Below are 26,596 nucleotides of genomic sequence, written 5' to 3'. Positions count from 1 at the left end.
CATGTAGATTAAGGTTGACTGACTAGAGCTTCCATTGCACAGAGTGGAAGGACAGGGAGTGATCAGAAGTTCGCCAAGAGGAAACAACTACAAACTTCAACACTTACAGAGACTCGCATATCTAGGCTCGTCTTCAGGTGATGAATAGATTTATCAAACTTTTCCCACAACTGGTACGTGACACCGAGATTATTGTGGCTGCCCGCCAAATCCATCTGCAAAATAAGAAGACTAAAGCTTCAGAGCTCCAAAGTAGTGCTGCACGATATCTTTGCATGTACATTTGATTATTTGGTTTCTAAATATATCAAATATCAAACATTGGAGTTGTCTTCTATCGATATATAGTGTTAGGCTTTAATATGAACGATATGAAAGGATATTGGTCAATATCAGTTAAAAAAACAAGACTTATCCCCTCTTTCAATAAGGAGAGTGAACAACTCCAGTTTTGCAAAATAAACTACGTCGACATTTTGATAAAATATCGGTTTCGATATTCATATCAATTTGAAAATTGACAAATATGAAATCATCCACTGAAATATATCGTCACATCGAATGATATCGGTTTATCGTGCAGCACTACTCCAAAGTTTTACAAAAGCTTCAAGTGAATTTGTGTCCCCTGCAGTTCAGTTAGTAATTACTAGTATATACCCTGTCCGTTCGCCAGTGGTTAGTAGTACAAATTCTGTAAACTATTGAGTAGCTCATAGTCCCTTCCCAATAAATGAGTCAGTAACTAAAAGTACAAGTGCTGTACACTAACCAGTAATTGGAAATACAAGCATTGTACATTAGTCAGCCGTTATAAGCTCTATTTGGTTGATAACCCTAGTAGAATATATACAACTCACTGACCCGAAGAGATGTGTCCTCGCTATCAGCTAGTAAGTCCTCTGTTATCCTTATTGCATTCAGAATATTTTCTTCTGCTTTAGAAAATTCCTGAAAAAAAATCAAATGATACTGTAGAATGATTGTTTAAAAATTGGCTCGAGCAACCAAATATGCCAGAAATAAGACATCTTTCTAGCTTCTTACCCTACACTTCATTAAAAAATAATGTTGCAGCGTATATGCGTCATATATACCAGCGTCATTCGTCTAATGGTACAATTGATGTAGAACCAAGTCATATAATAGTACGGCTGATCTAAAATCAACTCAACTAATAGTAAAGTTGGTCTAGTTACTGTGCCAAATTTATTGATTCTGACTACCACTACTTTTGTTGCTATTGTCTAAGCCATTATCATGGAGTCTCTTGTATTTGCAATTGAAAAAAAAAGAATCTTGCTGCAGGTGGTATATTGAATATTGGTATATTGAATGTATTATTAAAGAAGAAAAACCATCGGAAGCAAAGTTTCTCGTGTGTAGGACAATAAGAATACTTTCTGCGAGGGCTGGTGCCAGGGTTGTTACCATGAAAAAAACACAATTGTATGAAATGTTAGGCTAAAATATGTCATTCATAAACATACAGTATCAGCTGATAGGCTCTGTCGTACCATAGTACCATCTGTCGTAGTTGAAGCAATATAAAAATATCTATGGTACATATAAGTACTAAAGAAAAAGATCGATGCCAAGAAAGTAAACATAAAGACTAGCTAAATATATGTAACATTCACTGCACTTTAAGGTAGCCTAACATCTGTTTACATGCACACACAAAAGATAAATGAAAAAATACAAGTTAAAAATGATAAGAGTAATGAACTTGTGAAACGTTTACACAGGTTTCAGGTTTCAAAAGTTAGAACTTATTATTAGACAACAAAAAGTCGAATAAGAAAAGAGGTGAAGAGGTACTGCACAGTGTAAACATCCTATATGTATGGAACAAATGTTTGAAGGGAAGGGGTGGAGGTTCGTTTAACAATAGGACTTTTAAAATGTAACCCTGTCGTTAGGTGAGGACTACCTGTATATAATATTACTTATCCTATGTTGTATGTGTGTATTAAATCAAAGTATCCGTTTTAAACTTTTGTGTTTTTGTCGATGCATATACACCGATTTAAAATTCAAATTAAATCAAAAGTTTATTATTGAAATTATATTGAAAATCAAATTAAATTTATATCATTAAATTAATAATAATTATTAGACAAATCCTACTAAACCCTACTTACACAACACCAATCTCTTATAGCACCTAAACTTCATGTTGCCTTTTTTTAACAGAAAGGAGAATTGATTGTAAAAATATTTTATTTGAGTATTTATTAATTTAGTTTCTTAAATTCAACCTAGTTTGTTACACTGGTTTTTTCAGTTTTATAAAATGAGTTGACTTTAATACAGCATGTAACTAAAACATTTATCATAAATCTTTTAACGAATTAAATGAAATGCAATGTATCCTTATAAAAATGTTTGCTTCAATATACAGCAATCTTAACATCCTAGGCAGATATCAGAATGGATTAACTTGTTGTGCTGAAGTTTGACTTCATATAGTGTGTCTGTGAAATGCAGTCCGCATGTAAAATATGAGAAAAATGCACACAGGTCTGAGTGAAGCTTTGGAATTCATTTTATGCTTCCAACTTTATGCTTCTATCCAACTTCTTCATATCCAAATTTAAACAGCTTTCTAAAATAACTATAATATTTAATATATTCATATATAAAATACCTAAAGGTTAGCTTGCAACAAAATTCACATTACAGTTATTTGGTATCATAAGATTCACCACGTCTTACTCTGTTGTGTTGTAGGTGCAAAATATGTGGGAATGTGATTACAAGCTCTTAAAAGCTAAAAAATGAAGTTAATCGCAGCCACACGAGACCGCCGTAGTTTGGATTCGCTTTCCAAAACGGCTCAAATGGGACGTAGTTGTTACAGGATGGTTTCTGTTTACACTTTCATGCAACCTCATTCGTCGAAATATTTTCACAAATATACTTCACGCATTCAATAAAACCATGTCTATTGTTCTTACGCGTCTATTTTATCGTCATTGTAATGCTGTCACTTTTAGCACTAATATCTTATAACTTACAGTAAAAAATCGGTAAACTTTTTAACCTTAACTCGAAGGAGTACATATCATTGTCTGATAATCATAACAAACCTGTTAGTCACCTGTGATAATCGAAAAATGCTGCAAAAATTATTTGCGAAGTATTGGGTCACATGATCAGATTACGACTTGATGATTGAATAATGCCGAAACAAAACTGTAAAGTAGCGAGCATCTATATTTGATACGGGGTCTTCGGTAAAACCCGAAGTGTTTGTCATAAACTAGTGCTACGATAAGTTTTATATTGAGCTTTTTATTGGCCTTTCAATTCACGTGAGAACATCACGTGACAAGACGATAACCAAACTGTAATGAACATGTCAGAGAAATAAAGAGATTCCAATCTACGGCGGCTCTTCGTTTTTGAGCTTTTAAGAGCTTGTAATCACATTTCCACATATTTGGCACCTACAATACAGCAGAGTAAGACATGGTGAATCTTTTGATACCAAATAACTGTAATGTGAATTTTGTTGCAAGTCAACCTTTAACATAATATAACCTACACAATCATATCTTGGGAAGATCCAAGCCCATACTTACTCCAATTTCCTGATAAGAAGTTCCAAGAGGGTTGCAGACGGATTTCAGCTTGGCAGCATCAGAGCGAGGTGTCAGCAATTCTTTTGCTTGCTCATACGCTTCAATGGACTTGCGGTAGTTTTTCAGCTGTTTGTATGCGGTACCAATCGCCCTGTGGACCTTCATAATTGGTATTCTGTATCGTACTAGAGGGGAAAAAAAGAATGACTACGGACGGAGTCAGTTATTGACGAGAGTGTCTTGACTAGACACCTTGTGTTCCCAGCGGTTCACATACAGATATAGTAAAAGAAAGTGTTAAACTGTAGTGCATGCATACTCTAGCTGTCACTAATCAACTCACTGTAAAATCGACAACTTATAATTCATTTTTGTGTAATTGACACAATAATACTGTAAAACCTCTATCTGAACGCCACCTTTATTTGAATGTCCCCTCTAATACAACCGCATCATAGTGGTAGAGGTAAATAGAGGTCTCACTGTAACTGGCAGCTGTAACAATCAGTCACTTTTTACCCGTCTTGGCTGACACTGTGAGAGTTATAGATTCATAGAAAATTCAATACAATTCAGAGTAAACTGCTGTGAGCATGCATAGTTTTACACCAATATCTCTCGCCCTCCCTTTCCCCCTCCCCCTCCCCCTCCCTCTCTCAATCTCTTCCTCCCTCCCTCTCGCCCTCCTCCCTGAGTGCTTCTATGCTGGGTGTTTTTATTGAGACTCCATCTTTAGCTAGCTGGCCATTGGCTTACAGAGGAGCTTCTCTGCCCTTGGTCAGGTTTTGTCTTTAGTCCTGCAAGGTTGCTAGCCTCCCTCCTCGTCCACACTGGAAAGCATGTGGGGAGCATCTTTAGTCGCCGACTACCCGACTATCTACCACTGTATTTACTCCAATAAAATAACTAAATGTATTTCTTACAGCGAGAACATAGGTTACATAGCTGTATTCACCCCAATAGAATAACTAAATGAATTTATTACAGCTAAAATGTAAGTTATATAGCTGTATTTACCCCAATAGATTAACTAAATGAATTTCTCACAGCTAAATGTAGAAGGTAGGTTAGTTAGCTGACAAACTAAGGTCTGACTACATCATGAAGTTATATTGTTAAACTATTCCTCTCACATAATTAAAGCTGTGACTAGAGATTGCTTCTATTTACAGAGATATACTTCCCTCCTGTCTAATCCAATACATTTACTCCCTAGCCACAGCCCCTTTCCTAGCACCATGATCTACATGTAGATACATATATACACCCTATTGTGCTTCTATATGACTATTTTCTTACACTCACTCTCAGATACTTACCCTAATGTACTTTTACTTATCTTCAGTGCCTCTCTTCCAAATACTTACCTTATTAAAGCAACTTCAGCCTCCTAAAGTGTCTAATTTCATTCATCAACCCTACTCTACTTTCTTTCATATACTTATTTCACCATCTAGCCTCAAACATCTACCATTTTGGGCATACGCTCACAAAACTGTCCATCTAGAATTCATTCTAGAAAATCACCTTCCTATACTTTCCATAGACCGACCTTCCTGCATCTGAGACACCAAACTTGTAATCTCACCTACCTGCTATCTCCAGCCCTTCAGTTAACTTGTGAAAAGTACTAAACTGGTGAGAGATATAATTTGATAGGTATATCAAAGTACATACGTGTGTCACCAGAGAGCTCCTGGTACATCTTCAAACACTCCTTGTACAGTTCTAGAGCTTCTTCAATCAATAACCGATTTTCCATGTCGAGCTGGTTTTGAGCCAATTTGTAGAGAATAGCTGCTCTGTTCTCGCCTGCAGAATTGAATAACATTTTAATCAGACTTACATGCACACGACAAAGACTATGTACATTTTCACTAGCTTAACTTCATAGATGCATTTCATATATGCATGGGAAACATAAATAAACCTCTAACATACATTCTACATTCACTAATTCTGCAAGTTTTAGAACTATTAAACAAATTCTCACAATTTTTGATAGAGGGAAAGCATTTATAAAACTGCAGATTTCAAAGCAAATATATTAAAACTGAATTGAAATACAAATTGAAATCGAATTAAAAAACGACTCTATAACAATCGTGAGGGAAAACTAGAGAGTATATACAACTGTACAACTGCATGGGGCTTTAAATAAGTAATGACTGTTCACTGACCGACTAGTTCAAGCAAGTGAACTGACTAGCTTATAAACCTAGCTAACAGCTATAATGAAAGCATCAACAATCGGCACAGACCAGAAGTATCATCAAACATCTCATCCCATCTCTCTTTGTTACGCCTGAAAGTCTTTAGCTCCTGCGCCAGCATCTCACAGCATTCCTGTGCTTTTGATTTTTCCTGTTCAACAAAGATTTTGAGTGTAAATGGCTAAGACAGACTCGTTGACAATTCTACCGTAGAGAGCCTATTCCTTATAAAAAAATAAAGACACAACCAGAAATAAATTAACAATGAACCGAATAGGCCCAAGAAAACCTCTCTATGAGCTGAATGGTGTACAAGGAGAGTTACCTCGAAATCTTCACACAAACTTTTGCTGCCAGCGAATGGGAATGTCAAAGCTTCACACAATACTTACTGTTCATCTATATATGAAAATCTCAAAGTCTGTCGTTTGGTTTTTCCAGCTATAGCTATTAAACTGAATAAAAAACCACTTCGTGCTAGATTTGATCTCAGACCTGACGATCACCAGGCGATAGCCTAACCAATTAAGCTACTGGAGATGCAATGAAGTCATTAGGCGATATGAGCCGTTAAGTCGGTGTAAATGTGCATAGCGCTCTGCGTTACGCAATGTCACTAAAGCTTGCTCTCACAGCTCTTATTAGCAAGTTTAGCAATACATGGTAGTAGCTTACTCAAATTAGTCATTGGGAATGTGCCAGGCTAATGGCAAGTGGAGAGCAACTACATGACCTGCCGCTTTTTATAAGCTGTTTTTAATACCCGTGCTACGGCATGCACTCGGCTAGTATAATCATATAAATAGTTTTTATTGTTTATACGACTGGCAAAAATAACGCATTTGTGTTTCGCCTTAAATATTGAATTTACAGTCAGCAACGATTAATAACAGTTCCTAGCAACATTTAGTACAAATGTTTGTAAATTTTGTCCGTATTATATCATTATATATAATCAGTATGGAATTGTTGTTTCAGTACAGTTTATCAGGCCACAATATTTTAACAATGGCTAAATATGTACAAGTGTAAGGTGATGATATTGAGACTGAATGTTCACAACTATCCCATGACAGAACAAGTGAAAAAAAACTTCTATTGCTACAGATACAAATATATTAACCATAGTGATAGTTTTGCCTGGCTTCTTTTAACTATTTTTACAACCGTCCCGTAAAGCGCAAGAGTTTAGCTAACAAAAACAACAAAACTACGAGTGACCAAATTTTTATATATTTAGATTACCTTTGAGAAGCTATAAATAGAGCACTTCTGGTGCAAGTCAAGTTTGCGCAAACTAAAAATTACTAACTTCAGAACTGCTGGAAAAAACTAAACATAAAAACTTGAGAAATTTTCATTGATGAAAGAACTATTGAGCACTTGATTGAACTTGACTGAAAAGATGAGAATGTTTATACCAGAAGGTATAAACATCGAACCAAACAAATATGGAGACACAAAGTTCAACTCGCCCCTATAGAACCATATAGAGTAACATAAAGTTCAACTCACCCCAATAGAACCATACAGAGTAACAAGTTTCTTGCAAGTTACACTGATTCTTAACAAGTCATCTGCTCCAGAACACAGCACTTTTCTAATTCTAAAACAGCTCTCTAGTTCAGCTGCAGCAAGCTCAGGCAGCATGAGATCTGAGTATACATTCCCTAAACTTGAGTGTACCTGTAACGAAAATCTGAGTGAATGTGGGACTAATTTGAGTGTACTTGAAAGATCAAATTGAGTTTACACTTCTTAGGCTGTGTTTTGGATGTTTTTAAAATATTTAATACACTTGATTCACTTATGTTTATATTCTACCCCTATACGTCCGATACTAAAACCACTACGCACACGTACATGTATGTAAGTGTGCATTTAGTAAAACACTGCATATCTCGGACACATAAATTGTAATATCCTAAACTTAAATATCCATGTATCAATTGTTAAACATTTTAATGGGCTTGATTCATGGCTTTGATGGGTTCCTCAGCAATGAAAATGATTGGTACATGTAGCTGAGTGTCTGCTTGTAAACTCGAGTGTATCGGACAAATGAATGGTGCAGACAGAAGCAACATTAACCCAAGATACTGAAAACAATAGGTGCTCAAATAAGCTCCTTCACATGTTGTACCTTAGCCATGTCTAAGGAAGGTTCTGTATGTATCAACATCATCTCTCTCTTTGCCGATTCTAGGTGAGCTCTAGCCTCATTCAGTTTGCCAACTTCTCTGTAGGCATTGGCTAGATTGTTTCTAATATGATGAAGCCTCTAAAATAATCAAGTAAAAGGTTGCTGTTGAAAGAGGCTCATACAAAAAACATCTAAACCAAACCAGCGTTTTTACAGGATGAAGACAGAACTAGGGGCAGCTAAGAACTATGTATAATGACTAACTATACTGCGTAAACATATGATAACAGTTTAATAAAAAAGGGCAATTACAGTAAAACCTCGGTGCTCGACCATAATTCGTTCGGGTTTAGTAGTTGAGCACTGGTTTTTTTAACACTGAAGCCATTGTTCCCATAAAAAACATTGGTAAGCATTTTAATTCATTTTCACTCCAACAAATACCTACAGGGTATTAAAATAACATCTAAACATTAAAAGCATTTAAACAACAATAAAGACATAAAATGTATATATGATAAATAATAAATATACAGTAGATAGAGTACAAAAGTTGAACACTGGCAAACAAATACTCGAACCGTCTACGTGTTACTTCATTAACAAGTCGAATGAATAAAATGATTGAACAAGGCCGATGAGTGATTTTCCTTTATTTTCCGCGTTCTCACCCGGCGTTCTCCGGCTGTACTACAAATCTGTTCAAACTGACATGCATACTCTACTCAAATTTTTGATTGTTCAAATAAGGAGGAGGTCAGGCACCTAGGCTCCAGTGTACACTCACAAAAGGTTAGAAGCTGATGCATGCTTACAAAGAACATACTACTATGTCTGAGAACTGTAATCTCAAATGTTCCAGCATATATTTCACCATAGTTTAGATCCTAACCTCTGGAGGATTTCTATGGGAGTCGGTCAGGACTTGTATGGCAGCCTCATAATGCATGATGCTTTGTTCTTTTTTTGAAAGACTGTTGTAAACTTGAGCAAGCGCATCATGAACTTCCCAGAGTTTCTTAGCACCGAATGAAATTGAGTAGCCATTTTTTATAAAAATACCGAGTGCCCTCTGTAGCTCCTCCAAAGCTTCCTTATCGTAATCTCTCTTGGAGTAGATCTGTGAACAACAAAATGTTTATATAAAATAAAAGTACACCTAATATTAATCCATAGAGTTAAGCAATAAGAGTTCACTTAAAATGAATGTGCAAGCTAATTCAAATAGGGCAAGAAATTTTATTGAATAACATAAAAGGAGGATACTTCTTGATCATATAGGAGGCTTTTTATAGTCAAGTCTGTACAATAGAACAAAACATTGATCATATAGGAGGCTTTTTATAGTCAAGTCTGTACAATAGAACGAAACATTGAACTTCAGTTTCAGCTTGACTACTTAACCTTTTGTGCTGAAAATTAACACATTTCAAAACAAAGTGAGTAACTACAATTGCAAAAAATAAAAAGAAAGGATTTCCAAATTCAAGTGATAATTCGTAAATAATACAAAGTCAATCTTTAGATGTGTCTAAGAGGCGATAATTATTCGACATCTTGGTAAAACGAACAGAAAATAACTTAACTGAAAAGTCAAGACGGTATTAGGTATTCGGAATTAAGGCAAGCCTATACCAAATTATATGCAAAAAAGAAGTGAATACATGTACATATCAACCTTAACCATAGTATATCACTGAAGAGAGAGTAGATAGCAAGATGAGACTAAGTATATACTAAAAGGGAAGGCGCGTATAATACGAATGAATAGCAATACAGAAAAATATGTTTAGGACCAAAAGAAACAATGTATAGCCATAGGACAGGGTGTATCACAAAACGAACAATAGGTCCAACAGTAGAAAGACTACAGGAAAATGTGTATACAATTACAAGTAAAAGTGCATAATAATAAAACCCACATGTGTAAAACAAAAGAAGAAAATGCATCATAAGGGTTGAGAGAGGATGCGTAACATTATGAGAGATTTGTATACTAAGAGAAAGAGTGTTGAATAAGAAACGATAAAGTATATAAAATAAACCAGAAGACAGTTAATAACAGCAAGAGAATGTATCAACACGTGATATAAAGTATATAAAATAAACCAGAAGACAATTAATAACAGCAAGAGAATGTATAAACACGTGATATAAAGACGCAGAGAGTATAAAAGTAAAAGAACAAACATGTTTAAAAGGATTCAAACACCGTGTTAAGGTGAGTATATAGCCAGGAAGGATGGATTGAATAACTGAAAAAGCGAGAATACGCCTAGGAAAAGCAGTAGATAACAATGTCTTGAACGTATTTAATAGAGTACCATCAAAGTGCTGTCTCAAACACGGCAGGAGGAAAACCTGAATCAGCTCACCTTGCCAACTTTTAAATGAGTTTTTCCAATCTCTGGGCTGTCTGCGCCATATAAAGTTTTTCTATATATAACAAAAACATCAGAAGTGAAAATATTACCAAGAAACAGTTACAATAACGCTATAACTATGTTATAATGAAGCTATAACTATGCAAAATGATATGGATCAAATATTCTACTTGAGACAAAACATTTTGCCTCGTGTTGAAAAACAAGACATTTGTTGATCTCCATGGCAGGTAAGGCCTAATAATTGTCCATAAAAAAGAAAGGTGGCTATAAATATGCGTGCTTCAATGATAGCTGCTGGTAAAGATCAAACATTGGGCTGTCTCGAATTTGTGTGCAAAGTGCTCTAATTCCATACAGCTAATTGTTTCACACTTTATATACATTAAATACACAATGTATAAACAAATACATATATACAGTGTACCCTCATGATACGAATTTGAAAAAATCGTATGTAGGAGTATTAATAATAGAAACAGTAGTAACTATATAATGCAAACATCTCCTCAAAAAATCAAAATTCTATATAGGTACTGTAAATATTAAAAATTAGTAACACAGTAGTACGCTAATTTTAGTAATAATAGTTACCTACAGTAACTTTAGGATACAAAATGAATTTATTGGTTCTGAGTTGCAATAAAATGTCACATTATAATGTAACACAGTGCATACCATAGGGAGTTAACATAAACTTTAAATTCACCTCCAATATGTTTAGCTTACACACACAATTAAAGCTAAGTTTTAGTATGTATTTTTTAACTATTTTACTGTATTTTAATTTTTATCACTAAAATTTTATCACTTATCAGTTTCTTTCTTCGCTTTCACTATAACTTTTAGTGGACCCGTTTAAAACTTTTTTCAACAGATTTCGGCAAGAAAGCCCGAACGATGCTGTTTTCATAATGAAGAGGATTTTTGTGAGCAAGTTAAGAAAAGTTGTCTGATCACTGATCTGTATAAATGAATCGCAACTCCAACTTGGCTACTGGTTTCAAAGAGAAAATATTACCGATTTACACAAGAGAATTGCTGAACTGAGGAAAATCGGTCATCATGTAGCTTTCAGGCACTGGGAAAATACTTTCGGCGAACAACATTTCGGTGTCTTTGTTATTTTAACGTACGTAATAAGCAAACCGACGGCCAAATTGGACCTTGGGCGAAAATTTTGTTGAATTCGTGAGGAGAAAAAAACATAATGTTCCACTTCGTAAGGTAAAAAATTGGTGTATATATATCAGGTGTATCGATATACAATTTACAATACAATATATCAATATACGTACATCGATATACGTATATCGATATACGTATATGAATCGTATTCTGAGGGACGATTACCCTGACATAAGCAGGGTAATTGCAATGTACTGTTTATACATTGTGTATATATATATATATTATTATTAAAATTTATCATACTTAAAACTAAAGTCAGAGTGCTCAAAATAGAGTAGAGCAGTATAAATTAGTTAAGAATTAGATAGTGTACTTATCTTTTTCCAGCTGTCAGTTTCTCGATTGCGCAATCATCAGGCTGTAAATTTCAACTTGAAATTGAAATCTACAGCCTGATTTTCATGCCGAGTAGGATTACTAGCGTTTTACTATTTTATGAATAAATCCCTCTATGTCATATCATGTAATTTTGATTTGAAATGGGTTGTTGAAGTTTAATTTTACTAGTATTCGTGTCAAGAAAAATGTCACCGTCGTATTAGTCGCGGATGGATTTTTAACTTTGATATATGGTGTCAAATCTTTGACTTGAGCACCAGAATTTACTACAGTCCACAATAAAACATCAGAAAATGACTCACATGCTGTCCAGGGCTTTCCTGAAGCATTCCACAGCTTCAGAAAGTTTGTTGCTCTTCAGCTTCAGTGTGCCTCTCTGTATGTTAAGTTTGCAGTTGTTAGTAGCTGCCTAAATATGACATACAACATTAAGGTACTGAGTTCAACACTCAACCCATGTATATCTTTTTACATTCTAAAACACATAAAAATAAAAAATTCATGCAGCAATTTATACACATGCTGTGGGTTGCAATATTTTAAAAACAATATGTTTAGGAAGCTAAAGTGAAGCAATGCTTTAGTAAAATGGATGAGAGACAAGCGCTGGACCTTCTTCTGACTGAACATTACAAAATGATGAATGGTTACAAAAAGATGAATAGATAATTGTAAATTGGACAAAGCATTCGCGGCTTATCAGCGTAACATTCATTTAGCTTAAAACGATAGTGGAGAGGAGCGTCCTACTTCTAGATAAGGATGAATTCAGTTGTAATAAAAGAAACCACAAGGTCTCAGCAATTCCTTATCACATTACTCTAAAGCCTGGTTCCCATATCGGCTGCAAGACCCCAGCAGTAATCTCGAGCAGATAAACACTTGCGGCGCTAGGCTTGGCGGCTTATGTTCACATAAAGTTGCATCATTAATGATCGTTTAAAAAATTGTCGATCGCCATGCCGTTTCGAAAATGTTGACTTTCCCTTGTAAACTGCATTTCAAAAAGGTTTTGCCTGCGACTCCTTGCAAAAGTCGAACAGCGCTGAACTCTTAAGTTGACCCCGACAACTACTGGTGATGCTCGAAGCGTAGGTTCCCAGTTCACTGCCGATAGCCCTGCGATCCTGCAAGCTGTGCTTGCGGTGTATATGGGAACCAGGCTTGCGGAATTTATTTAAAAAAAGTCAAAGAGTACAATTTTATTTGAATGTCAGCTACCTCATATGAAATAGGTTCTAAGCTGGTCAACACGAGAGAAAAGTAATTGCATACTGGAGAAATGGTAGACTGTAACATTGGTTGCTGAGAGATGCCAACTGCTGGGTGAAACGTCTAAATGACAGAGCAAACCAATAATCAAACACTAACCCTTTCTTCATCTCCATTCAGTGCAGCAGGCCTACTACTTCTTGCTCCACTCTCATCAGACTGTGCAACATGATTTTCGTCAACTTCCTCTGCATTTCTAACATTCGTAGCACTCAGGCTACGTTCGGGCACAAGAAGTGCAGTAACTTCTGATGGTTCGTTTGAGATTCTTGGATCACTGGGAAGTTCACTCACTGGCTGTATAAAAGAGACAGCTTCTTTGTCACTTGGACAGTAGAATGAATAGATACAAACATCCTAATTACTAGTTAATTTAGTAACTAAAAGGTTGTCCAATATGCAGGCTTGAGCTAGAGACAATTTAGAAAAGCCCTTCTAATTACTCAATCACTAGTGTTACATGCTACAAATTTTAGCCATATTTTTCATCTTCGTAGCATTTGAATGGTTTAAAACGTCGCATCTTTCATTTTTCGAAGCGATTCAAACTTCAGTTTCAATGGGGGTATTTTTGAAAACATTGCATCAATAACGAAGTACTGTGTATGATGTAAACACCAATATTCGTATCATTGCAGAAATCTTTGCGATAGGAGGTTGGATTTTCATCGTTTTCATTGGTGAGGTCCTTACAGCAGTTTGGTTTTTAATGCCTGTGTTTTAAAAATATCTCCAAAAAAAATGAACTCCGAAATTGAAAGAAAAATTTCTCACACGATCTGACATTGACATTTGACCTTACATGCATTTTAATAAATGCAGTTTAAGTCTTAGCTGCAGCGAAGCGCATATAAAATATGCGCTTCGATGTAGCTAAAAGCGCAACGAACTGATATAGAAAACAATGTGCAACAGTTGTGTGACAATTTCTTTGTAGCGAGTAAACTCGGCAGCTACGAACGATTGGGAGTTGTGCGATCACTCCTGCGTATTATGTAAACCTGTCTTCATTATTCCTGCGATCAAAACCACAACTTTGAAGCTGAAAAATGTGTAGCATGTAACACTAGTGAATGACCCACGAGTAGAGCTGGCGACTTAATTGCTTCGTGGCGATTTTTAAAGAAAACGACTTGAAAATCATTATCTTTTAAAAAGATATTGACAATCTCGTATAAACAATACAATCAAGTAATCCCGATATATCTTGCACTTGACTAGAAGGCCTTCTAGTCTTAAAATAAGCTTGTTTCAAGGCCTTCCACATATACCGGCATTCATGAAATAAATGTTTCTAACTATCAGGAACAAAAAACAGTTTTTCTAAATTTAAAATATACGAAAAAATACAAACAAAAATATAAAGTTTTTTACATAATAATAATATCGTGATAAATCGCGAATGGTTGCTATATCAAATTGAATCGTCTGATGTTTTTTGGAAATCGCGAAGAGGAGAGAGCTAGCATTATTGCAGAGAAATATCAAGTGATGACTTGCATGTTCCCTTCATCTAGAATCATCCTTCCGAGTTGATCAATGAACTCGGAATGAACAGTAAATATGGACGTTATTCAGATACCGATAATATGAACTGTTATACCAGACAACTAACTTTGAGTAAAACAAGAAACAACTAACAAACATCCAGCTACTAGCCATTTTATTGCAACTATTGCAAAATCGAACATAAAACAATGCACACATTTGCAGCGCCCTATAGATCGAACACCTGAAGTTGCTGCATTGAACTGTGCTACATGTACATGCAGCTCTGAGGATGTTGTAGTAAAGCGTACATCGACTTGGCTACTAATTTCAAGTCTATTATCCTATATAGAACATGATCTTTGTAACAAAATGGATCAACAAAGAAATTCTAGTTATTTGATAGTCCTATTGAAAAGACACTAGACTACTTGTATGCATCCGACAAGACAAACTAACAGCAACAATTGACGCTGCATCGCTTATGTGTTTCGCAACGTGATAAGTTGGCGTCTGCTCTATACCCATGATGTTATCTTTAGAATTTAAGATTTGTCAGTGTTACTGTGATTCTGTAGGTGTTTTTGGACAGTGTGGGTGACTTAAAACCACAGAAATGATAAACTACTGAAATTGCTGACAATAGTCAGGAACATGACTGATAGATATATATAAATCTCAGTCTGTGTATCTGTGTGTAGTTCAGTATGTCCAGCTATAGCTATTACAATATTGGAATGAAGAATCCATATCTCGGGGGATTTCATCTCGGAACCTCCCGCTCGCCAGGCAAGTGCTTTACCAATTTAGCTAGCGAGATTGATGGATTGATTGTGCAATATATGTCGCTATGTGGGTGAAAAAATGCAACCGTTCTCCGTTATGGCGCAAAAGCAAGTGAGTAGCTCTTGTTAGTAAGCTTACTCAAATTAGAAATTGGACGAGTGCCAGGCTAATGGCAAGTGGCATGCAACTACATTATCTCTCATTGTTTATAAGCTGATTTTTAATACCGTGCAACACCGGATATTCCGCCAGTAGATGTGATAAAATCACATCTATTAGTCAGTCAGTCATGTTCAGTCACATGTGGCTGTTGGCAGTCACATGTGATAGAATCACATGTGACTACCAACAAGTATGTTGTACAAATAATAATGAGAAGTATTGATAATAAATACTGTTTCGACTAGTAATTGTGTTTCGAGTAACTAAAAACATACATGAGCGAGTCCAGAGACGGTGGTAGTGTAACTGTCTACTGTCATTACGACACACTCTTGAACATTGGGTGGTTCGGATGTAGAAGAAAGTCTTCTCTTTGATAACCGAGGAGCAGGCGTAGGTGGTTGCTGTCGAGGTAGTATAGGGTCGCCACCATTATCAGAAATACAATATCGATCGTGATGTTCAGGTGATGGACAATTTTGAACTTCCACGGCTCGTGAGAACTGCTCTGAAGCTGGATGTTGGACTAGTGCTGCCGTTGACTGAACACTCGATGATCCAACCTATAAAGACAATCAAACTCAATCTATTCCAGCTACCAACTTAATCGGAAAAGAAAATTCTAAACAAAAAAGTACAAGCGTTAAATAAAATTACTATTATTATTTACTGACTACCGAAGCTTATTATTTAAAAATTTTTCTGTAAAACATCTATTTAAATGCCACCTCTATTTGAACGCCAGCTCTATTAGAATGCCACCTCTATTAGGACGCCACCTTCATTTGATCGCCTACAGATAAAGTGTTGAAAAATAGAGAACCCTGGCATTCCATTAGAGGTGTTATGATAGTCTTCCCTCGCTCTAACATGCTTCATCTTTTGCGGGTTCGCGGATTTTTTTTACAGTGCATTGTGCTCTGAATCCTGATTGGCTAAGGGCTTCACTGTTGTCTAGAAGTAAAATATTGATGATGTACTGTTTTTTCATTTGTCAACAGTTTTAGTTTCTGTACATTCTGCCAAACTTATGTTCGCAAATTTTCTCTGTGACCCATAATGTCAAAGAAACGTTCTGCACCGACAAAGGGCCTCCAGATGTGCCATAGAGGCCGAGGAAGATGCTAACTATTGCAGAAAAAGTTACACTTCTGTACATGCTAAAGAAAGGTAAAAGCTATGCGGCCGTAGGGCGCCATTACGAAATAGATCAATCTTCGGTTTGTTCCATAAGGGAGGAAAATAATATAAGGAAAACAGCAGCAGTATTAATTACCAATATTGAAATTACGGTTATATATTTAAATTTTAGGCCTTAAAACAGGTTTCGATTGTTTTTCCTTTTATAGTACAGTATTGCATTGTAAAATAAAAAAAACAATAAAGCTGACTACTTCATGGATTTCACTTGTCACGGGTTATTTTGGGAACCCAACTCCCACGATAAACGAGGAATGACTGCATCTATAGTTGCCCAGAAAATAAATCAGTAACATCAAGTTATCTACATGTAGTCGTGGCCAGAAGTATTAAAACCCCTGGCTTTGTTGTCTAGTACATTTAGCAAAAGTTGGATAAACTTTTAATGGACTTGACTTACCACATAGTCTATTTAAGCCATGTATACTGCACATCATTAGAAAGCTGAGAATCAAAATTTTCTAACGGATTAAAACTTCTAATGATAAAACTATTTTCACTGAGGAATTGGCCTCAGAGTTTGAGGCCTCCAAAAGTTTTCTCTAAGAAAAAAACTCAGATTTCGCATGGCCCCCAGAGACTGCTGGAATAGTTTCACATGCCCCCCAGAGACTGCTGAAATAGTTTTTGTTCTAGATAAATGATTTAAAATTTGGAAAATCTTTTGAGGAATAATTTAATATGTATACTGTCTGGTCTGGGTGGCATAGAGTGGTGATAAAAAAGCAAAAACCTAATTGATCCCATAATGAATAAGAGTGTTAATACTTTTGGCCACGGCTGTATAATAAGCATAGATTGTGGTCTTATAGCTATTGTTTTGAGTGTAGGAATAGAGACAAATAGCCTAGAAACTATACTAAAACCCTTTTATCAGGTCTAATAAAAGTAAAAATTTGCTCTAACGTGTCGCATACCTACTATTTCAAAGAACTCCCTTAGGCCAAAATGAATTACATATGAAAAAGACATGCACAATATTAAAATGAGTTATTCAGATGAAAAATCACAAAAAACCTTGGAACAACAGACTTATTCAATTACTCACTAAAGTTGCAAGTACACAGTTTGTGTAGAGGCAATACAACACATTCCAAATGACTGGTGAAAGATAATAACACAGTTTGGAGCCGCGAACAAACTTCCTGGAGCTGTTGATGATGATACAAGACTTACCTCTAAGGAGGGATCTTGAAGCTGGAGGTTTGAGATAGTCGCCGCCAAAACTAAAAGCAGAAATGTGCACAAGTTGCCTATATTTACTGTATGCTCTATCATTTTTGGGCTTCACTGAACTTTTCCAGGTCAAAAGTAAAACCTGAGGTGTCACATATATGAGGTGATAATAGCTTTTGCTTTGGTAAATTAAACACAAGGTAATAATTATAAAGAAGAGAAGCCTCCATTTACTACTTGCATCAGTCTTTTGCTCACTCTATGCCTAGTAAACAGCCGTTTTAAAAAGTATTGGTTATAACTAGAGAGTAGATAAGATGTGTGAGGAAACAGACTTACTGCAGGCAGCATTGTAACAAGAGGTGCTTTAAAACATTCGTCAGTGTCAACATACACACCGTAACTCTATGGTATAGCCATTGATATAGTAAGCGCTCCTATAACGTATACTTCTTATAATATGAATTCCAGATAACGTAAAGAATTTATGCAAAGTTTTAGCTTTCTACTACATAAAAAATTCTATATAACGTAAAGTGTCAAGTCGAGCAAGTTTTCAAAATCGATTTGAATGTTAGTTTATTTCGCCACACTTGCGAAAAAAAAACGCTGGGCGCATAACTTAATATCTATTATATATAACTTTCGTGACATTCTAGTTCGTCGTAATAGATCGTTAAATATGTCGACAAAAAGGAAAATAGGATAGCTGCGCAAATGTTCATAAATACAAAGGCGGGTGATTGGTGTAGGTGTTACAGCATCAGTCTATCAATCTGAATGTCACGAGTTGGAGTATCGTCAGAAATTATCTTTATCCTAACCTTGACCCCTGAATAGCGATAGATGACGAACAGGTAGAACTGCTTTTTATAGTCAAAAGAATGTGTTGTTTTGCCTTATTGTAGAAGTACAAAATATTTGTTACTAGTTTTTCTTTGCAGAATAGACTTTGCTGTTTAGAAAAATAAGCAAATCGTTGTGAATGAAAGTCGAAAATGTGCAGTCCCTACCAACTTGTAAATTTACCGCAATCGTGGTCGATAAATTAGGCAATTTGCATGTATTTTACTGCTCTTATAATGGAAACTCCCTATAGGGTAAACGTTCTTGGAACGAAGTGTTTACATTATAGGAGCGTCTACTGCACTTGCTACATGATTTACCTGTCTCAGATGCCATTGTTGGAATATTTACAAACAGCCATCGGGTGGGAGTGGTTGATTGCTAGGAGATTCCTGAACAAAACAGTGAAGCCTGGTTATACAAGAAAACAAAATACCTGAATGACCTACTGCAGCATGGCCGAGAATAACTCATTTAATTTTACAGAAAACCAAATAATACAAAAATTTTTGTAAGCAACCAATTGATGAGACATATAACTCTGATGATAACAAGACATATACAAGTGTAATGTACTTATTGAGATCTGAGCACTTGAATGACTAAGATTAGTTGGCCAACCGTGTGTACCGACATTAATTGCCCAGAATAAATAGTCATGCTGAACCTTCCATAACTTATGATATGCTGTTATGTCTGCACATATTAAAGTTCATGAAAAAGACTGGTGATTAACAACATAGCAGAGGAGAGGTAAATACAATGCGTAAATGTAACCAAACATCACAGCAAGTGTTCTACCCGTAAACTTAAATAGGTGAGGCAGACTTACACAAGCGTACCTGACAGATTTTGGCTGCAAACTTTTTGTGATAAACTTACAATATGGCAAAAGCTTGAAGAACTATTCATACACAATGAATTGTGTATTGTTCAAACTCTGCTCCAATGAACGCTAAAACAAATAACCAGTTATAAGAGTTTGAGGGACATTCAGTTGAGTAGAGATAATAAACATAACTGAAACAGATCAACATTTTAATTGACTTGCAAAACGAACAATGCCTTATAAAACATCAGATAAAAATGACGATGACAACAAAGAAATGCGCCACATTCGATAGAATTTTTTTAAAGTAACAACTTTAGCATTTAAGTAGAACCTGTTTACATCTGCTTGAAATATATAGTTAGGTCTATAGTAGATTTTGAACAATAACTAGGATAATAAACTTATAAAAAATTACAATTTTAAGCTTCATTTATATTCTTTTTTAGGTTCATTTTCAGATTTCGTTGTGAGGAACTTTAGAGTTAAGGACAATATTTCTGCTGAGCTTGAAGACTACTTGCAATCCTAATGACAAATCTCATGTCTTACCAATGGATGTAGCTCATATCAACCAAATTATGAGTCAAATACTGTAAGTCAACTTCAGGTGATGATTCCCATATGCTGGGCAAGTAACTACAAAAACCATGAACACTGAATATAAAGATATTACAACAAAAGTTGTTCATCCCTTTAGATACGATGACGCTAACACTTTGGAAGATTTTCATAGGCCTCTTAGGCAAATATTTTGGAATTAAATATTACAGTACTATATGCTATGAGTATACTTCAGGTTTTATGAGCTTGCTTCACGCTTAAAGATGTGGTTGCGTCAAAAAGGTTCATTTAATGAAATTAAGACCAATAAAAGGCTAAAACATCAGCTACAATTTTATGTCATTTTTGTCTTTGTAGACTAACCCTGTCCAGAGATATATGCATTTGAATGAGGCCATCTTTTAAAAGCTCAGATTCCAGCGGGTGCTTCATTAGTGACGTAACGAGTGATACATCTGAAAAGAGTCCACGAGCGATAAATATAAGATCTCTTTATTAGCCAATCATCAGCACGAAATTTTTATATGGGTCATATTAAATATTATCGCTCGTAAAAGAGGTTGTCTGTGATTTTGAGGATTCTGGTTATTAGGGATCTTACTGTATTACTAGTTAGTCCCGTGCATTGACTAGTAGTAGATTCTACTAGCTATGTGCATCGAAATCGATATTTAATTGTCATCGTTAATTTACTGAATTTACTGGACCTACACGTTTAATTGACAAACAACCGAATTGTAACAATATGAAGGTGACTCAAAGTTTTCTGAGCATCAGGTGATTAAAGATTGGGGTAGACCGGTTATGGTTAGAGCTGACAGGCGTCAACAGCGTTATGCTGCAGAGAAAGATAAGAGAATAAAGGTAAATTTATCTTAAACTATGAGTATCCTTTGCATATATTCTAAACTAACGGTAATGATTTTATTACTCATGAATACATCTACTAATAAGTAAAATTATAACTTTTTGCTATCACGAATCATCGTTTCACAACTTTTTATCGTTTCATCTAGCTATAACATTTGCTTAAATTTTTCTTTGGCAATTTTAGCTAGTAAATTAGATTTATGATTTGACTTTAGATGTTCAATTCCCACTTGTAAAAAATGAAGAAAATCGATTGATCAATGCACATCTTTAACTTACAGAACCAAAAGCTTCGAATCGTTAGCTTGGCGTACTTATGCTTTTGCTAAACATTTATTCACTTTTAAAATTACACTCGCAATCTATCTAACTCCCAATCTGAAAGCTTTCAGTAGATACATGTTAGAATGACATATATATAAATGATATATATTTATTGCATTTGTTTTATTGATTACAGAATGTTTATGTGGGCCCACCAGCCGAAGCAGCTTTGTCCGTGTGGAAACTGCCATAAATTGTAAAGAGAGACTTGAATGTGTGCTGCATAAACCACGTTTTGTTTGAGTTTGCTGCAGTAGATGAATTTGTCTTATTGTATGAGCTGAAACTATGTGAGTGGCCACGACTTGGATGGATAATTTTAATAAAAGCTTTATACCAAGAAGAAAATTTTTTTGCCTGTAAAAATTGTATAAGAAAATAATATTGTTGAAGATAATACAAAACATGATTTGCAGAACATTGAATACATCATAGCCCCATTGACACCTGTGCTGAAATCTTGTCTGATAGATGGATTTATGAAGTGCAATTAGAGCTACATGGACAGGCACTTTTGCATAGCTCGACCATTTGTATAGTGCTTGAATCAACTGATCAAATGTGACAAGCGAATTTTTTTCTACAGATTGATACCAATATTGACTTGATAACATTGACAATCGACTATACAATGTACATGACTTTTAGGGATGTAATTGGTTTCACCTCATATTTTTTTGAAAGACGCAGTTTGCTTATTTGACTTAGTAAGAAACTAGTTTTCGGTGTGGGCGATGATATACAGCCTACCACTCCCCCATGCAAAGGCAACGGTCATAATGTGGGCGAGGCTTTTGGGGGCTGTATATCATTAGTGTGGGTAGCGACGAATCTGTGTCAGTACAAAGACCTTCTTTTACGCAGTTTGTTTGACATAATTACTGTAAACCGGTAGAATTGGTAGTCGGTACTAAGATGTTTACACAGCATTCAGAAGAAGCTAATATGACAAATTTTTAATTTTCCTTGTTTGAAGCGTTTGAGACATTGGTAATAACGTATCTGTAGCTGGATTTAAAAATTTATTTTAGCCAACGAGCAAATACAAGATAAAATATAGGCCAATAGAGCTGCGTAGGACTAGACTTTTATTACAATAGCCGATGTGAATACAAGATATATAGACAGGGTGTATCACGCATTACATCATTTTGGGCAAATCTGGGCATGTTTTTTGGCCTGAGTGTTTTTACCGCGATCAAAGTTTTTGATCTTAATCTCGAAATATCTTGACAATGAGATCACCAAACACAACAAACAACATATCAACTGATAGACAAAGAAAAATACTTTCTTTTAAGATCAACTCAAATTTGACGCAACCACATCTTTAAGACACGGCCACACGTGACGATTTTTTCGTTGGTTCTGACCGAAATCACGAAATGAATGAAAATCACAGAATTTCTCAGCTGAAATTCACAGAATTTTCAGAGCAGGCATGGACAATGAAATCATCGACGAACTGCTTTAAATTAGTTGAACAGAGTATTCGCAATCGCGATTTTAGCAGCTTTTGCCCTTGGTATAGTCCAAGACACGTATTATGACACACAATAAAAGTGCCAGCGCAATTCAACATAGTAAATACGATGAAACAGCCTAATTTGCGCTACTGTTGGTTCTTTATTGTCCAAGCAGCGAACAGAAATAACAATGTTTTTAGCAGCAAAAGTTCCGTTGTAAAAAAAATTGCCAACTTTAGCGCAATCAAGTCAGTTGCATCGTATTTACTATCGCAAATTGCGTTAGTATTTTTTTGCGGGTCACGTTATTTGTCTTGGACTACATAAATTGCGAAAGCTGCTAGAAACGTGCTCAGCAATAATTTGTTTAGCCAATTAAAAGCGCTTCGTCGACCATTTCGGTGTGCATGCACAGCTCTGCCAATTCTGTGAAATCCAGCAGAATAATTCAGTGTTTTTCGTTCATTTTGTGATTTCGATCAGAACCAATGATAAAATCGGCAAGTGTGGTCATACCTTTACTATAAATACAGTTGCCTAAATGACAGGTGTTTGTCAACTTTTGGGCAACCTTTAATCAGTATTAATAAAGGATGAAACTGCACAGTTTAGAGGCACCACATGAGAACCATGATATTCCCTGATGGGTCACAGATTGCTTGTGCTATGTTGCATCTGAAAATGGACTAGTGTTTTACCAGGCTGCGATTCATAACACAAGTTTGCTGAATGAATTTTTCAACTGTCCTACTGAGCATTTTGGACATTTGTGATCTTCTGGCTTGAAGTACTAAGACCAACTGAAATATTGTATTATTTGCTTGATTTGAATGTGAGCTATATTTTGTTATTTGATCTATAGAATATGTATTGTTATTGCCCACTTGTCCATATATTAAGGAGTTGTTGTGACATAGTGTAGTGCGGAATCTCATCGAAGCAGTTTGGTACTACATAGCTCATGGAGTGTGTGTGACTAGGGTAAATTTTTATTTATAAATGTGACTCTCTATATACTGAGTGATCTTGGCTCGATATATTACAAGTAATATTCTCTCTAGTATGTGAGTAACAGAGTCTGATGACAAACCTGTTAGAGGATGTTGGGGAGAACAAAAAAACTAAGAAGCCGACAATATGCATAGAGGCTACATGTAAGATACAGGATGATTGGGGCAGTTGTACAGCAAATAATTGAAATAGCCTGCCACGTTGCTAGTTGATGCAGCCATTTTGGCAAACATCTTTAACCAGGCTCAATCATCAATATTTAGTTCAGCAGCTGTAAACAGTGCCTGAGACTGACTGTCATTATATTATATTCAATGGACAGGTATACTAATACCCACACTAATTCATCTACACTAAATTTGTCAACCTTTCATTCTGACAATGTTTATTACTCTAGATCTAAAATGCTTAATTGGCTGGCAAAGACTTAGTATGATTTTTTGCTAACAAGAACCTATATAATTTTCTTAATCACAAATGAGCTGCAAGTCATAAGGATCAGCAAACTGAACTAACCACTAAGCTAATTAAAAAGTCCCAGGGATCAACGACCAAATTGGACAGTGAGCTGAATGATAAGGAGATAAATATTGCAAAGGAAAAATTGTAACAATAACATTGAAGATGTATGTAAAACACCACACTTTCAATACATGGTGAATGATTCACCAAAGTTTAAAAGCTAAACAAAATAAAATAAAACATCTTGAACAACTGCAGCAATAGAACAGTACAATACACATAAGCTGAAACCAGTGAAGAGGATCGAAGAATCAACGATTATTAGAAAAGGAAAAAAAGAGGCAGTAAAAATAACCAAGCGAAGAGGTTTGAAACTTATAGCTAACTATTTCTAGTTGCCAAAAATGGTCGGCAACAGGAAATAATTAGCTATAAGTTTCCAGTTTACCTCTTTGGTAAACTGGAAACTTATAGCTAAATATTTCTATCACGTTAACTGTTTTACGATGCCAAATTTAAGATTTAGTAAATTTGGCATGTTGAAAGATGCTAAATTTACTACATCATAAACTTGGCATCTTTTACATTGGAGCAAATTTGCGTAAATTTTTCCTTATTAGATGTTAGTGGTACCTAGCACTGCCAAAGAGAGGATGGGAGCAAAGGCTAAAACTATACTAGCAAATCAATTAGGGCAAATTTACTCTACTAGAGGATTATTATTATGACGTGTTCCAATGGCTAACGAAGACTAAGACACTTGATGCAATAAATACAAGCTAAAATGTGCCCACTAAAAGAATTATAAGGCACCCGCTACCTTGGACTTATGAACAGAAAATCCTCTGAAAATAGAGAAGGAATATTCGTTAGTTCTTTATTTGGTTATTAACCCTCTTACCGTCTTAATTAGCGTATTCCAAAAATGTAGCCAAATTTTTATATTGTATATATACGGTTAAATAGCGTTTGTTTTTTTTTTAAACAATAACTGTCATTTTGACCTAGAATATTCAACCACTCGTAACCACCAATCGTATTATGAGTTCGTTTCTGTTCACTTATATAAACTGCTGTTTTTTGTGTTTGAGAGGGGGGTTAGATCTTGGTTAGCATAGTGAGACATACTATGGTACTGTAATTAATTTATTCAAGCATAACACATCTTCTTTTGTAACTTAGACAGCTTAGATAAAATGCTTGTGCTGATATGTACAGTCTGCTATCGGCTGTGATATATAGTCTGAATTGTTGGCTCTTGCTGGAGGTGTGCTTGTATATACACAATTTGCTATCAGATGTGATATAGCGAGTCTGTATTAACGGTTCTTACGCTGATAGTGTCAAAGCGTGATTAATTATCGGTGGTGCCTCGGCTACTTTAACAAGCATCAGTAACTGCTTAGCCTGATTCGGGGTTGCCCTGATTTTACTTCAACAATTTGCAAAGACAATATGGACATCCCTGTTTACCCCCACAAAATAACTTGAATTTTACACAACATCAAGACCTTTACATGAAAGAATTGTTTAAGCAAGTAGTAGAAACATATTCAGGGAGATAATGAACCGGTTGAAAATAGTCAGTTTTACTGTACTTTGATTCATTTTAATGTGCTGCTTATTGTAATCTAGTTAACCAAAGTTTTTATTCAATAGAGAAAAAGAAAACACAATGACATCCTAGAAATGTGCGGGCACAATATTGCTGTATCTACGGCTAAGTTATGGCCAATAAAATTTATAGACATGAGTGTACCTCACTTGCCACCTACTAACGCACTCGTACGTTTCAACCATAAATATAGGTAGGTTAATAAGTATCAGACACATTTCATGTTGGCATTCCTTTTCTTAGAACTCAAACCTAATTAATAATTAAATTCTATTTAAATAATACTATAAAAAAATTGCATTTCAGAACTAAAAATTAAATCTAACCAAAAATGATTTATAAAAAGTAAATAGCTTAAACGCTTCATGTTGGTAATGCTTGACTAATGTAGAAAAGCGTATATGAAGGATCCGACACGCAGTAACAACTCTTTAGATGAACACTAACGTAATTAACATCTGCTACGCCTGTCTGTGTCTGAAAGAATGTGAAAAGGCTCCAATTTGTTTTAAAATAACTAATGAGTAGCATAGATTAAAGTAGCAACATTTCGTAATCTATAACGCTATAACTAATATTTTGTAAACGGTATTCACCTTTGAGTTCGGGCTAATCAAGAATGCGGCCAGTCGAAACGAAACTTCCATCTCACGTAGACTCGCTACACC

General features: G+C 35.4%; 1 protein-coding gene across 3 annotated transcripts in view; it reads right to left on the bottom strand.

Annotated features, from left to right (window-relative positions):
• The window catches only part of LOC137401514 (tetratricopeptide repeat protein 28-like), a 28,250-nt gene extending 1,654 nt beyond the window's left edge, over positions 1-26,596 (bottom strand). Inside the window, exons 1-17 of one of the 3 annotated variants that reach the window (XM_068087902.1) lie at positions 26,525-26,596; positions 20,169-20,255; positions 19,630-19,742; positions 19,108-19,179; positions 17,942-17,991; positions 15,841-16,128; positions 13,229-13,426; positions 12,160-12,266; positions 10,319-10,379; positions 8,836-9,063; positions 7,944-8,081; positions 7,316-7,486; positions 5,849-5,951; positions 5,265-5,399; positions 3,588-3,772; positions 865-951; positions 108-215 (exon numbers count right to left, since the gene is read on the bottom strand). In XM_068087902.1, the coding sequence (XP_067944003.1) occupies positions 108-215; positions 865-951; positions 3,588-3,772; positions 5,265-5,399; positions 5,849-5,951; positions 7,316-7,486; positions 7,944-8,081; positions 8,836-9,063; positions 10,319-10,379; positions 12,160-12,266; positions 13,229-13,426; positions 15,841-16,128; positions 17,942-17,991; positions 19,108-19,123 (1,875 nt within the window). In that variant the 5' untranslated portion in view covers positions 19,124-19,179; positions 19,630-19,742; positions 20,169-20,255; positions 26,525-26,596. Of the gene's footprint in view, positions 1-107; positions 216-864; positions 952-3,587; positions 3,773-5,264; positions 5,400-5,848; positions 5,952-7,315; positions 7,487-7,943; positions 8,082-8,835; positions 9,064-10,318; positions 10,380-12,159; positions 12,267-13,228; positions 13,427-15,840; positions 16,129-17,941; positions 17,992-19,107; positions 19,199-19,629; positions 19,743-20,168; positions 20,256-26,524 lie in introns of all 3 variants that reach the window. The other 2 variants (XM_068087904.1, XM_068087903.1) reach the window with 2 other exon arrangements.

Source organism: Watersipora subatra, chromosome 8 (genome assembly GCF_963576615.1).
Source record: "Watersipora subatra chromosome 8, tzWatSuba1.1, whole genome shotgun sequence".
Taxonomy (NCBI): domain Eukaryota; kingdom Metazoa; phylum Bryozoa; class Gymnolaemata; order Cheilostomatida; family Watersiporidae; genus Watersipora; species Watersipora subatra.
The sequence above is the reverse complement of the archived record's forward strand: the minus strand, read 5'-3'. Positions and strand labels throughout refer to the sequence as shown.